Source organism: Pipistrellus kuhlii, unplaced genomic scaffold (genome assembly GCF_014108245.1).
Source record: "Pipistrellus kuhlii isolate mPipKuh1 unplaced genomic scaffold, mPipKuh1.p scaffold_m20_p_7, whole genome shotgun sequence".
Lineage (NCBI taxonomy): Eukaryota > Metazoa > Chordata > Mammalia > Chiroptera > Vespertilionidae > Pipistrellus > Pipistrellus kuhlii.
In genome coordinates, this window is record NW_023425573.1 from 20547754 (window position 1) to 20561896 (window position 14143).

General features: G+C 42.8%; 1 protein-coding gene across 5 annotated transcripts in view; it reads right to left on the reverse strand.

The window, feature by feature from the left end:
• Nucleotides 1-5571: 5571 nt before the first annotated feature.
• Nucleotides 5572-14143, reverse strand: part of WDFY1 (WD repeat and FYVE domain containing 1) — a 38148-nt gene continuing 29576 nt past the window's right edge. For 4 of the 5 annotated variants that reach the window (XM_045575527.1, XM_045575530.1, XM_045575528.1 and 1 more), the window contains 5 exons: nt 13868-13969; nt 12274-12375; nt 10770-10900; nt 9563-9671; nt 5572-8816 (listed from right to left, as the gene is read on the reverse strand). In XM_045575527.1, coding sequence (XP_045431483.1) covers nt 8757-8816; nt 9563-9671; nt 10770-10900; nt 12274-12375; nt 13868-13969 — 504 coding nt within the window. In that variant the 3' untranslated portion in view covers nt 5572-8756. The remainder of the gene's footprint in view (nt 8817-9562; nt 9672-10769; nt 10901-12273; nt 12376-13867; nt 13970-14143) is intronic. The other variant, XM_036421236.2, reaches the window with a different exon arrangement.

The following is a 14143-nucleotide window of genomic DNA, read 5'->3' on the forward strand; positions in this document are numbered from 1 at the left end:
GGTGCCTGGTACATAGTACGCTCTTAATAAGAGGTCAACAATCCATTGATCCTACAGTTTGTGAGCCTCTTTCTTGGACGGGTGAGCGAATATTTCCTATACTGCTACAAATCAAAGCTCTTGTTCGGACTGCGTCCTCCTCAAGAAAAGGAGAAGAGTTCAAGTTCTGAGTTCTCCCTCTCTGCCCCTGGCAACCACGCACGCTCCACAGGCCCCAGTCAGTTTATTTTCAACTTGGTTCAGTCCCAAAGCTGCCTACTAAGAAGCTCCCCCTCAGGGCTATTTAGCTAGAGAACCCCAACGCTAGGGCACCTATCCCCCGGTTTTTCACATAAATGACTGGAGAACCCACAGTTTATGAGACACTCTCTTACAAGTACCGCATATTTGGCCATTCTGTATTAAGTACCTACTATGTGCTGGGTGCATAGTCCCCTGCCCTATGTGAGTGTATAATTTAGTGTACAGTAGACCAGTACATCAACAAAAACAGTACACTTGAGATTGTGATGAGTTCTATGACGGCTGAACCAGGGATCAGTGATAGAGAACAATGGGAAGCTTATACCAAAGGGAAATAAAGGGCAAAACTCTGAGGAAGGGACACCTAACCCAAAGGCTGACAGGAAAGTAGCCAGCTGAGGGGGACGGGAGAGGAGTGTGAGTGCTTGGAGGCACTAAGGAAGGCAGGTGGGGCTGGAGCACAGGAGGGAGCAGAACAATCCGAGAACTCATCCCAAGTGAGGCAGGCTTTGTGGGTTCTGCTAAAAACTGGGTGTTTTGTGTGTGTTTTTTGTTTTTTTTTAAAGAACTGCTTTTAGCCTTCTGTGCAAAATGGCACCCATATTTTACTAGCCCCACAATTAAAGAATCAGTAAGGCTTTCAAAGACCAGAAGACTGAACTAATTTCAGAATAAGGTGTGAGCATGGTGACACCCTGTGTTCATTTGGAGTAACAGCTACCAGAATGAAGCTTTTTTCTCCCTATCTAAAGAAAATTAAAGATAGGTGGGAAAGCATCCTTTATGCACTCAGCCCATTCTTAGGAACTTTATTTTTCCTGTAGTTGGTCTCCACCTTTCCAAGTACAACTTTATAAAAAAAGAATGTCAGTTCAATTCACTGGACCTGAGAAGTAGGGCCAGCAATGAATTCTTTCAACCACCAAGCCTTAGTGTTCTCATCGGTGAAATTAGAAGTTTGGACTGTGTACTGCCCGGGTTCTTTTCAATTCTAAATCCCAGCAGCCTGTGATTTGAATTGGAGATCTGGATTCTAGTCTTGCCTTTGGTTTTGGTGGTCCAGTCATTGACCTTCATTCAGTCTCAAGGTCATGGAAGAGGTGAGGGATAGGATTCAGTGCTAAGTCAGTTTTTAGCTACTTTAAACATATAACTTTCAAAATTTTCACCCAACTTCGCAGGCTCGGCAGTCACCATTGCAACTTATCTAAGTCGCTGGCAGCCCCACACGTGGCTCTCAGGCTGGTGCAGCTTCCATTGCACTGACCCCAAAAGATAGGGCATGAGTGACAAGGGCCAATCAGAAACCAGAGAAGAAAGATTGACATGAAACCACGGGTGCAACTTGGGCTTTCAGACACCACCTCATCCAGCAGGACTGGGAACTATCTTTGCCTTAATGAGGATACTCAGACTTTACCTGCGGTGGATGAGGGCCTCTGAATACCTTGAAGTCCCTGAGACTTATTAGTCTCTGAATTTCTGATCTCCTGGCCCACTCTGGGACATCAAAATAGGTCACATTTACTGGGTATTGAGTATATGGCAGGCAGTGTTTAAAACACTTTATATGCATTAACTCGTTTAATCTTCATTACAACACTCCCTGGAGGTAATTATTCTCCCTACCTTGCACTTAAAGAAATCTGGCAGCGGATTTCCTTATAATTAGTGTCAGTACGGTAGGGAGAGTAATAACTGGTCTGAGACCACACAGCTCCTAAAAGGGATTCCAGGCCAGGTGGCCAGCTCTGCAGCCTGGGCTCTTGGCCGCCCTCCAATGCCCCCACACTACAGCTGCTGCAGAGTATGTGCTCAATGCATACATGTTGAACGAATCAATGTTGTATAAATGTTTTAATGAGTAAAAATAAAACTCACTTCAGACCCCACTGAGGAACAGCCCTGGGCTCCAGACTCCTCTAGCACCTACCTCCCCCTGTTTTTATTTATTTATTTTTTTCCTGAATCCTAAGTGATTCTCGGCCAGCAGCTTTATCTCAGGCCCCTGGGAGTTTTTCCCCTCCATGTCTACAGAGCACTATTGGCTTCTTGAAGAGTGAGTCTCTCCCACAGCCTCAACCCTGCCCGTTCAGACTTCACCAGTTCCTTCTTTAACTGGTAACAAGTGCCCTAGGGTCTGGGTCAGTGGGCCTTGTGTGATACTGTCCAGCATCAACCTTTTGTGAAAGCCTCTACGTTCTGCTTAGCCCGTGAACCAGGAACTCAGGATGGGCTAGACAAGATACCTCAATTCTCCACCAAAAGTGAGTTTTGCCTCAAATGGCATGTCCACACAGCACTCTCATCTTCTCCATCCACTTCTCTGAAGCAGGTCCCATCTCCACTTCAGCAGGACTCCTGTGGTCTCAGAGGGATCTGGTTCCCCGTGGACAACTGGGTGGAAGCTGCACAGCATTCTCTTTATGATCTAATCTCCAAGGTTGCACAGTGTCACTTCTCACTCTGCCACATACCATTAGTGAGTCACCAAGATTGGCCCAGACTCAAGGGAAGAAACCATTCAATAACACAGTTTAAGAATTTGCAAAAACACTTCAAAACCAACATTCCCACTCAAGTGGAGTCGTCTTAAAGTTAAGTCTTACAATGATCGGACACTCAGAACTAGCAGTTGATGTTTTAGTAAAGCAAGAAACCTCTCATCATGTCCCTCGTGTACTTATCCTCTATAACCTATCCTTGGAAATTGTACGGTAGTTTGTCAGGTGGAACAAGATTGGTAGAAATGTCAGGAGAGGGGGCAGCCACAACAAACTGTTTCATTCCCAAAGAAAGTTCCTTTTTTTTTAGGCACATAGCAGCCAAACTGTACACATAGAAGCATCATTATTTGTTTAGTGCCAACTATGGGAAGAAAACAAGAAGTGTGGTTAGACAGGAGAGCAAGGAGAGCTTCATAGATGTCAGGGAGGTAAGGCACCATTCTAAAACTTGGGCTTCCACTGGGATGGGAGCCGTGAGGGTTGTGTACAGAAATGGCATGATCTGAGTTGTGTGTTGAGATCCAGCTGGCAGGGCAGAGGCAAGCTCAGGAAGACTGGTTAGGAGGCTACTAGAACAATCCAGTTGACGGTGGAAGGACTGGGCCATGGTTAACGGTAGTCGAATGGTGACAAGTGTTCCGGAATACATTTGAAGGTAGGCTTGTGCCTGCAAGCTTGCTTGTTTTCAGCTTGCAACTTGGGATTCATTTGATAGATTAACAGATGTGACTCCTGAAGCAAGAGATGTAAGCGGGCATATCTGACGTTAAAATACAAGAAATGGCCAGGGCCGGTTTGGCTCAGTGGATGGAGCGTTGGTCTGCGGACTGGGGGGTCCCAGGTTCGATTCCGGTCAAGGGCGTGTGCACTGGTTGCGGGCACGTCCCCCATGGTGGTTATGCGGGAGGCAGCTGGTAGGTGTTTCTCTCTCATCGATGTTTTTAGCTCTCTGTCCCTCTCCTTCCTCTCTGTGAAAAATCAATAAAATATATATTTAAAAAAAAATACAAGAAATGCAAAAGTACATTAATAACTTGGAAATAAAGCCCAGCATTACTTATGTAAAGAATTATTTTTACACAAGTAAATCCAGAAGAGAACAAATTTCGGTTTGGCCATATGCTTTTACCTCTCCCTTTCTTCCTCTTTTTAGTACCACATGGGGTAATTCAACCAGATGTTCCTACTTATTTATAGAAGTTGCTCCCCAATGAGTTCCTCTGACTCCAGGTAACAGCTCAATGAAGTGCACATAACACAACATGTTTGCATATTCAGCCTTATGTGACATTGTCAAAGAATGGGAAGAACATCCCTAGGTGTGCTCTCCAATCTGTTGAATCAATAAATGAAACACCGAAAAGATTTAGAGAATCAAAGGGCTAATGAAGCTTTTAAGAATTGAGGTCTTGTGTGAAGGGCATTGAGGATATAGACATAGAGGCTGGTCCCTGCCTCACAGAGCTTCAGACTAGAACCAGAGCTGGTTAGCAGGTCATTACCAGGCACCTTTCAAGTCTCATGAGGTGAGTCAAATCACAGTAGTGGGTCCAGAAGAATGGTTTACATAAAAACGTGCAATTGTTCAAATTCAATTTCCCTGTCTATGGCTTAAGCCTTAAGGTATCTTGAATTCAACAAAATGCAATCAGGTAAATCTTGTCATAACAGAATTAAGTGAAAAAATTCACAGCTATGGAAATATCTAATTGTTTTCCATTCTCTTACCAAAACTTAATATCACATTTATTTAATAAGGGAATACCTGTAATTCTGAAATATTAACATCATGTGACTGTTTTGTGACTTTATTAGTTGGATTTGATTTTCATGATAGAGTCTACAAGCTATTTATTGGCTATTCTTTAATAATATAGGAATAGGTGACAATCCCTGTTATGAAGTTAGATTTAGGTAATAGTTTCTTACTAGCTAAGAGTGTTACAAGTTTAACAGTCATACTTTAGAAGAGTGATTTCCTAAGTTATTTCAAATAATTAGCTTGATTTTGGGATGGTTCTATATTCTTTTCTGCACATTACTGTTAACCTAGTTCAGATAAAAATAAAATTCATTTTCTAAAATAAATTTTTTAACAGCTATAAAGTGACTTAAAAGTGTCATAAAATACAGATTAGGTTCACTGCTCTTTAGAATGCATGGGACATGAAATGATTGGAGTTATGTCATCACAAAAGCCACTTATCAGTGCAACCAGGTTTTCAAAAAATCTTTTTTTTTATAATTTTTGGTATTTATTTATTTTCAGTTTCTTTTTATTATAACAAACATATTATTTTGAGGATAAGAAAAAATAAAGCTTATCTCTTTAATAGTGTAGTAAACAGCCATTCTGGTTTCCAAATCAACCTGTTATCAGGTAAGCCAAGAATCAATTCTAGGTCACTGTTTATTGACAAAACAGCTGTGAGGGGAGACCGGGCACAGATCTGGCGTCTCTTCATAGCTCCTTGCAGGCTGAGAGCCTGAACGTGCTGAGCCACTTGACCCCAGGGCTTCACAAACTCCAAAAGAGACACCACCACCTGCCTCCCTTACGTAACACATACATACCAGCACAGTAAAGCAGGTGGTATGAAGGTGTGTGCTTCAAGCCAGACAGACGGAAAGTCAGACAGGACCTTCTTGGTTTTCTCTTCTGTAAATGGGGACAGTGATGACTGGCTGAAGTGTTGCCAGACTGAATAACAAAGTCGGCAGAGCATGCAGCACACCAAGGGTGCTAACCACGTGGCAGCTACTATTATTGCCTTGTGTCCAGATCAAACAACAAAAGCTAAATTAAGCAAGAGAGTTACGGGCAAGGAATATTTTATTGTACACATTTTCTCAAAAAAACCACAAAAACAGAACCCACAAATAGGAGCAAAGGACAAAGTTTTCTAGCTCTCTGGGATCCGTAGGGCACCATATCTTATAGAAACATAGCTGGTACGGGGACAAAATGTACTAATCAACATTGCCCTGCCTCCCCAGTCAAAAAGGCTATAGAGAAAAACACTTTAAATGGGATATTCTAATGTAAATTTGTCACACAATTAAATTTCAACTTACTCAAAGAGTTACTGTATAATAAACTGCAGAAATAGAGTAAGCATTCAGTAATCTGCTCACAATGAATAAATATAGCATGCTTACTTATTTGTTAGGCCTCACATGTACAATGAGGAGATGGTTTGTCATTAATAGTAACTGGTTTCTTACATTTTAAGGGACACCAAATCCAGTAATGGAAGTAGAAACTAATTTTTTAAAAACTGATCTTAGAAATTAGCTCCTTGGGTGTGAACCACTATTAAGTTTATTACATACCTTGGGCCAGTTTTAACTTAAAAATGTGGACAGGAACAAACTGAATTCTGTACAGAGAGGACAAAGTGACACCTTTTAGAGCAATATGTTTGTTAGGAGCAGGACAGGACTAGAACATGGCAAACAGAGATTTACAATGAAATGAAATAATGTTTCCACCTATTGCTATAGGGATATTCGATCACCTGCACTAATACAGGGCAATTTAAAAACATGTTTAAAATGAAGAATTGGCATTTTCATGTCCTCTAATTCTAGGGCTAAGCATAAGGATCTTCTCTAACATTCTGTACTTCTTAACCCCTGTTTGTATAAATGAGCGTGAGTATCCAGGAATGGAAAAACCAGTCAACGTTACTTGAAGAACTATCTTAAGTAATCCGTTTAAGATGAACACAGTCAAAGTAAGGCAATAACTATAAGCCTAGCTGTACTATTCTGATGTACCCCGCCAGTAAAATTGAGAAAATTTTTGCCCACCTCTATAGAAAATATGCCTTCATTTGCTAGTTTGTGACAGAGACAAGACAAGGCTATCATGTGTATTTTCAGACAGAAAAAAGGTAACAGGCTCAGGTGGAGAGAAAACAATACAGAAACATCTCCTTCCCTTTCTGATACCACACTCTTATCCTTGCTTAAATATGCATTTCCTCTTCGATTTATATTATTAGCTTAACCCCTAGGAGGCACTATAACAACCTTAGTCTCCATGGAGCATTGGGGTTCTTTATTAAAAATGTTTTATAAAATAAGAAGTTTGAAAGCTATGGCATATTCTCAGCAGCTGTGATGTTCTACTCAGTCTACCATAGACATTTAAAGTCACATTTTACAGAATAAAGAAAAACAGAACCATAGTTCAGCGCTCTTCATTGTGGAAAAGAATTGATCATGTTCTACTTTCCTTTTAGGACTTGATAAAATCCCCTGGATAGCACCTTTGTGGGGCTGAACCCTAACTGAACACAAGTCAACAGTCAATGATGCCATTTAGGAGTTAGCATCACTAGATTTTCCTTCCAGGTTATATTAATAATGTACATTTTGCAGAAAGCCTAGGGAAAGTTTTAGAGTAAACATCTTTTTAAGGTGATATAATACAAAAATTACAAGGAGGAACACATCCTTCAGGCTTATTTCTGAAGCCAAGTCAACTTTCATTGCAGATCATTCTAAAACAGGATGTGCCTGACCCCATCCCTTTCCTGTAGCATTTGTGTCCCTTCGCCATTTGACATTTCAATTTAACTGCCTGTCAAATGTTATAGTTCCTCTTAGCTGCGTCCCTTACTTGTATCATGTAGAATAACACGTGGTCTTCATAAGAACCCAACAGAGTAACACAGTAATGAGCCTTTATCAATATCCATCAGTCAGACTAACAAAAATATTGTGCTATTTTTAAATTTATCCCTAAAAAATGTAGGACTCTCTCCATTCACTTCCATAGCGGTAAAGTAATAGATACATGTGTTATTGCTAAAAACTAACAATAAATATCTGAATATTAAAAGTAGGTGCTCCTTCTCTCACCTCTTCCCCCTTCTGGTACTAAGTGGCCAAAACCCTTTCAAACACCATTTGATACAACAGATTTTGCAAGTTGTTGTGAAAGCAATTTACAAGGTGGGAACTGCTGCAAAGGACCTGGTTAACAACTACTGCTCTGGGTTCCCAGCTTCCTTGTATGGAATATTTAACGTAAGTTACAATGACTACAAGTCAACATTGTTTTAAAAGTTTCGGGAGTTCTTGTTTGAGGTGTGTATTAATTGCCACAATATCACGGGGCTCACCTTGAACCAGAAATAGAAAGTGTCTGTTAGGAGGACTGGGCTGTTCCATGCAACAGAATGATCATTCCCACCGCATGCAGGCTGGTGGGTGTGTTTTCCTGCAGTCGTTACTAACTGCAGTGACAAATAGTCCTGCGGTTGTGTGATTCCCATGGTAATGGCAACACAAAAACATTTTGTCCTCAGAGCATGTGTGAGGGGAGGGAAGAACTGGGACTGCCATGGTTAATAGAGGAATTTCACAAGCCACTCACAACCATCACAACCACCCTGAGGTTTACCCGTGGCCTATTGTCCCGCAGAACAAGTGAAGTAAGCCAAATACTAGGTGCAGATGGCACTGAAGAGAACAGATGTCTCTAATGAGCTTGTCAATAACTAAATGCCAGCACATGAGGAGTCTCTGGGATCTTAAGCTCCTCCTGTGTCCCCTCAAGAGAGGGCCCTCTCTGCCCCACTCCTGCTCCCACAGCAGCCACAGGGCCCGGAGGCCCAGCAGGTGGAGGGGAGTGTGAGTGTGAGTGTGTGTGTGTGTGTGTGTGTGTGTGTGTGTGTGTGTGTGTACTTGCAGCTGTTGTAAGAAAGTTCTAGGCATCAACTCTTTAGTTCAATATTTTTTTCTCTAAAACGCTATTTGCTACTAATCTTGTCCACATCAGCTCACTGTTCGTGAGGAAGTTTGGCTGGAGGGATTGCATTCCTTGGGAACCACAGATAGGTACACAAATGTCCCAAAACACATGTTTACATTGTTTTTCCTTTGAAAAGTGATTTGTGTTTAAGAAGCTACTGTCCGTCCACGTGTCAGTGACCGTGGCACCACAGGGAAGGGTGGTGCCCGTACAGGCTGCCGCTGGGAAGGTGCAGACCCAGGTCAGTGTGGAGAGAAGCCGGTCGCCAGGCTGCAGCCCACCACGGGTGTCATGTCCCATATCTGCAAGAGAGAAGGTGCCGGGAGGCAGCCCTGGTCACCAGGTCTGCCCAGGAGAGCCAAGGCTGACACAAACAGGTGTGGAACTGAAAAAGGGCCAGAGGAGCTCATTCTCTTCTTTCAATGCAAAACCGCCTCCTGACCCCAACAGTGATAAAACACTAACCATGATGAAAGCTTTTCAGCAGTATCTAGACACCTGAAACTTTCATCAGAATGATGTTGTACTATACCTTATTATGAAATAAAATATGTCAGAGTTTCACAACTCAAGAGTGGTACTAAGTATAAAACAGTTACTTTCAGTTTTTGTGTTAGTGAGAATTCATGAATAATAATAATAATAATAATAATAATAATAATAATGATAATAATATATGGCTGTTTCTTACAACTAGAAGCCTTCTGCCCAGGATAGAAGGAAACCAGCACAGGAAGGAATGGCTCCAGCAAAGGGTCAGCCATGGGATCAGCTGGGGAGGGGAAACCCTGGGCTCGCTCAGCCAGATGGCGATGGGGGTGCCAGGCAAAGGGAAATGCCTTGGGAAGCGCCAAGGCCAAGGGTGTGGAAACTCACAGGCATGCAGTTTGTTACTGCGTATCTTCATATGGCTACAGGTTGCTTATGAAAAGGGAAGAGGAGGTTGCCAATCAGAAAGTGAGGCTGGACTAGAAATGTCATGCTCACTCGTAGCATGACGAGGGAGCAATCTACGCTAAGATCTAATTGGGACAATTATGCAGCTTACCTTTACAACGCGATCGGTCCCACAGGTCACCATCAGTCCCCTGGCAACATCCATGGACATGTGGGAGATGTTATGTTTTCCTTCATGAAAGGTTGCTAGAGAAGTCCGACTAACAAAGAGAAAAGGGACCACTTAGAAGTCACCCAACTGTATCTAGAGCTGAGGGACACGTTTTCTCAGCAACAGAAAGGAAATACAGTTGCTCTTGAATAGCATGGGTATGATGCACAGGCCACTAATATGCAAATTTTTTCCAATAAATACGTACACAGTACTATAATGTCTTTTCTCCTCCTATCTTTTCTTAATAGCATTTTCTTTTCTCTAGCTTACTTTGTTTTAAGAATACAGTATATAATAACATATAACTTACAAAATATGTGTTCAACAACTGTTTATGTTATTACTAAGGCTTCTGGTCAGCAGTAAGCTATGAGTAGTTAGGTTTTTGAGGGAGTCAAAAGTTATTTGTGGGTTTTCAATTGCCAGGGGTTCAGCACCTCAAATCCCCACATTGTTCAAGGGTCAACTGTACTTAAAGAGCCTTTCATGTAGAAGAGAAACTGCCTGCATGAGATCACAGTGTGGGCACAAGGCAGCCACAGGCTCCCAGACCTCTCTGGCGCCCAGAGAGCAACACTCACCCACCAACACCAATGGTGCCCACTGGTTTTCCACCGTGGGCCTCTGCCAAGGTTTGCCCATTTACTACTTTCAAAGATGACTCAATGGGAAGGGAACGAAAATGATGGTTCTGCCCTAGTAGAACTGCCTGAGTCAGAACAGAATGGGGAACGGACGGAAATGTCTAAACACTAGTAGTTAAGAACTGACTGCTGGGTCAGATCTTGGTGGGGGGAAAAAAATCACTGATGTCTAGAATTTTCCCAGTAATTAAATTTCCATGCACAGATGAGCAAAGATGAGAGCATTCAATGCTTTTGGAGAGAACCAGCTAGCCACTGTGTCAGTGTGTACATGGCCTTGACCCCGCACAGCACCCTAAGGGCTCAAGACTGGGCTGGTCCTAGCAACATCATTCCTTGCAGTTTTGGGGAGAAATCTGTCTTATGTTGTAAAGCTAGAATAGGATCCTCTCTTAAGACATCGCCTACAAAATTGGGAGACACAAACACGTGGGCAGAAGTATATCTGTGTCACTTCCTGTTTCCGGTGCATAGTAAGATTGAGACAGGCAAACACTCACTCCTCATCCTTGATGGAGTCGTAGCAGGAGTCACACATGCGGACCTGGAACTCAAAGCCCATGACGGGGTAGGTTGAGCGCTTGCTGCTGCATTTCCCGCAGACGGCCTGCCCACACTTCCTGCAGTGGTGCTTCAGGAGGAAAAGGAAGATTTTCACTTTTGCTTTAATGCACAGGTGTCCCTTCAGAGCAGGGAAATGAAGCGGAGCGGGGAAGTCTTGCCTTGATTTACAAACATTCCAAGTTAATGTAGCAACTGACAGCCAAAAAGTGGGCAACTGCAGTATTTGACAAGGATTGCCAAACAACCTTACTATATTGGTCAGATACTGCTTTTTGTTCATTCATCTTGTGCCTCTATGTGAAAAAATATAAAAAACAAATTCAAGTTCACTTGAAGAGCCCAACTAGTCCTAGAGAGTTCAGGAAGGAAAAATCTATTCCTATGTCAAAGGAAAGTTAAAAAATAAGGTTTTAACTGTAAATGCCCTCATTAAGAAACCAACACCCATAATCAGATGTTTTACTATCTTTTTTAGTCTTTCAAATTGTGACTCTGGAAATAAGCTTCAAGAACATTCCAAAATAGCCCAGTTATTATTACTGATTCGGACATATTCTTTTATACTGAAAGACCTGTACACTTCCTCTGCTATTAGCTGTTAATCATAAAAGTAATATTAATCTCTTCATGTTTCCTTTAAAAGTAGGTACTTCTTTACCCACCAATTACACTGCACTAGTTTCCACCAGACACACATTGTTAGCAAAAGCTAACGAAACAATTCATTTTCAGAGCATTAGAAAGTTTTAAATGCTAAAATAATTCCTGCATTGCCTGACAGTCTCATATTAAACTTCGCAGGATAAAAATTTTGTAAGTAAAATCAAAGTTTATTAACACACACAAACTTTAGGCCAATCCTTCAGAGAGATGTAACCAGTAGTAAAATGAATAAAATCAGCATTCCTTTTTACTTACTTGCACAAATTCTACTTACTTGCACATATTAAACCTGAGTGTCTGGTTACCTTCAAGTCTGCTATAAAAATCCTATATAATAAAAGGGTTATATGCAAATTAAACCTAATGACAGAACAACCAGAACGACCACTCAACCAGTCACTATGAGGTGCATTGACCACTTCTTGGTCCCTTTCCTTGGCCGACAAGCTCCCATCACCCAGTGGCAAACGGGTAATTGCGGGTGGGTGGCAGGGATGTGGGTGGTGGCAGGGGACGTGGGCAGCGCCAGGGCAAGGCCCCTGCCCTGCCGGTCACCCCACACACAGTGGGAGACACATGACAGGGGCAGGGCTGGCAAGCAGGTGGGAATGGCCGACCTCTTGGTCCTTCCCCCTGGCTGGCAGGCTCTGGTGGGGGTGGGGTAGCGGGAGGTGGGACAAAATTCATGCATGGGCCGAAACCGGTTTGGCTCAATGGATAGAGCATCGGTCTGCAAACTGAAAGGTCCCAGGTTCGATTCCAGTCAAGGGCATGTACCTTGGTTGTGGGCACATCCCCAGTGGGGGGTGTGCAAGGGGCAGCTGATGGATCGTTCTCTCTCATCGATGTTTCTAGCTCTCTATCCCTCTCTCTTTCTTTCTGTAAAAAATCAATAAAATATATATTAAAAAAAATTTCATGCACAAGGGTGTGTCTCTCAGCCCAGCCTGCACCCCCTCCAATCTGGGACATTCCTCTCACAATCCAGGACTGCTGGCTCCCAACTGTTCACCTGCCAGCCTGATCACCCCGTAACCACCCCCCTACCAGTCTGCTACTAACTACCCTCCCCTACAAGCTTAATTGCTCCCAACTGCCCTCCCTTGCAGGCCTGGTCCCTCCCAACTGCCCTCCCCTGCTGGCCATCTTGTGGCAGCCATCTTTGACTACATAGGGGCAGCTACCTTGTGTGTTGGATGGTCAATCTGCATATTACTTTTTTATTAGATAGGATAAAGGCCTGGTGAACAGGTGGGGGCCAGCTGGTTTGCCCTGAAGGTTTTCCTGGATTAGGGTGGGAGTTCCCTTGTGGTGTGGGGCGGCCTGGGCAAGGAGCCTGTGGTGGTTTGCAGGCCAGCCACACCCACCAGTGACTCAGATGAAAGCCCTGGTATCTGGGATTTATTTATCTTCTATAATTAAACTTTGTAGCCTTGAGCAGAGCCAAGCCTCCTGCTTGCTAGTGGCTGTAGCCATTTTTGTTGGGATTTATTTATCTTCTATAATTGAAACTTTGTAGCCTTGAGCAGAGGCCTGGGCCCACCAGGGCAGGGAAAGCTTGGCTTCCTCCATTGCTGGGGGCAACCCAAGCCTCCTGCTCTCTCCATGGCCGCACCCAACTTGATTGTGTTAATATGCATACTTGTTCCTGATTGGCAGGTGGGCGTGGCTTGTTAGTATAGCAGAGGTACGGTCAATTTGCATATTACTCTTTTGTTATATAGTATTTGTAGAGCTTTAGCATATGTACATACCTAGTGAGAAGAACATCTTTGAAATCTATAGGCTATTTTTAATTTAAAAAACAAAAATTGTTCTTGAAACATGCTTAAAAATATTATACATGCTTACTAAAAATATTCCAGGTAGATTAATGTGGAACAATTTAGGAATAAAAATCTAAAATTATTAGAGCCACAGTATTCCAGTGAGTACTGAATTGTTACTTTTTATCAGTTTGTGAAAGCATGAGGCTTGTATGCTCTAATTCATTCTAATTTGGTTCTTGGCTAGTATGAAACAGTCCCAAAGTGAAAGATCTGATTCTATTTACCAGCAGGCTTGGGTTTTCTATGCATCCTACTCTTTCAGTGCAGGGCCAGCCATGGGACAGGTAGGGGACAGTCTCCAGTGCAGGACCAGCCATGGGACAGTTAGGGGACAGTCTCCAGTGCAGGACCAGCCATGGGACAGGTAGGAGACAGTATCACTGGCCCAGAAAAGGTCTTGCTCATTATTAACAGTGATGGTCATATCCAAAAAAGTATGAACTAACAACACTTCTGGAGAAGTGTGATTCCAAACAAACAAAAATTACACAAATGAAAGAATGCATGATTAACCCGGTGGTGACTCAAAGTTGGCTACGTACCTGCCTCAACCCCAGTGTCTTTGTGTCCCACATCTGCTTGATGTTCCAGAAAAAGGGCTGCTCACATTTCTGGCATGAATCACTTTCTAACCACTGAGGAGCCTGGGCGGAGAGAGACAGAGCCAACGTCAGTGCGGCTGCATGTTCACACTGGCTTTTCAGCAATTCATACGACAGTTCTAAACACAACTGAGGTTAGCATTTTAAAAAATTCCTCAGTATTTTATAGCTATTGCCATATCCACTACTATGTCTGTGTTCTGCGTAATCATTATC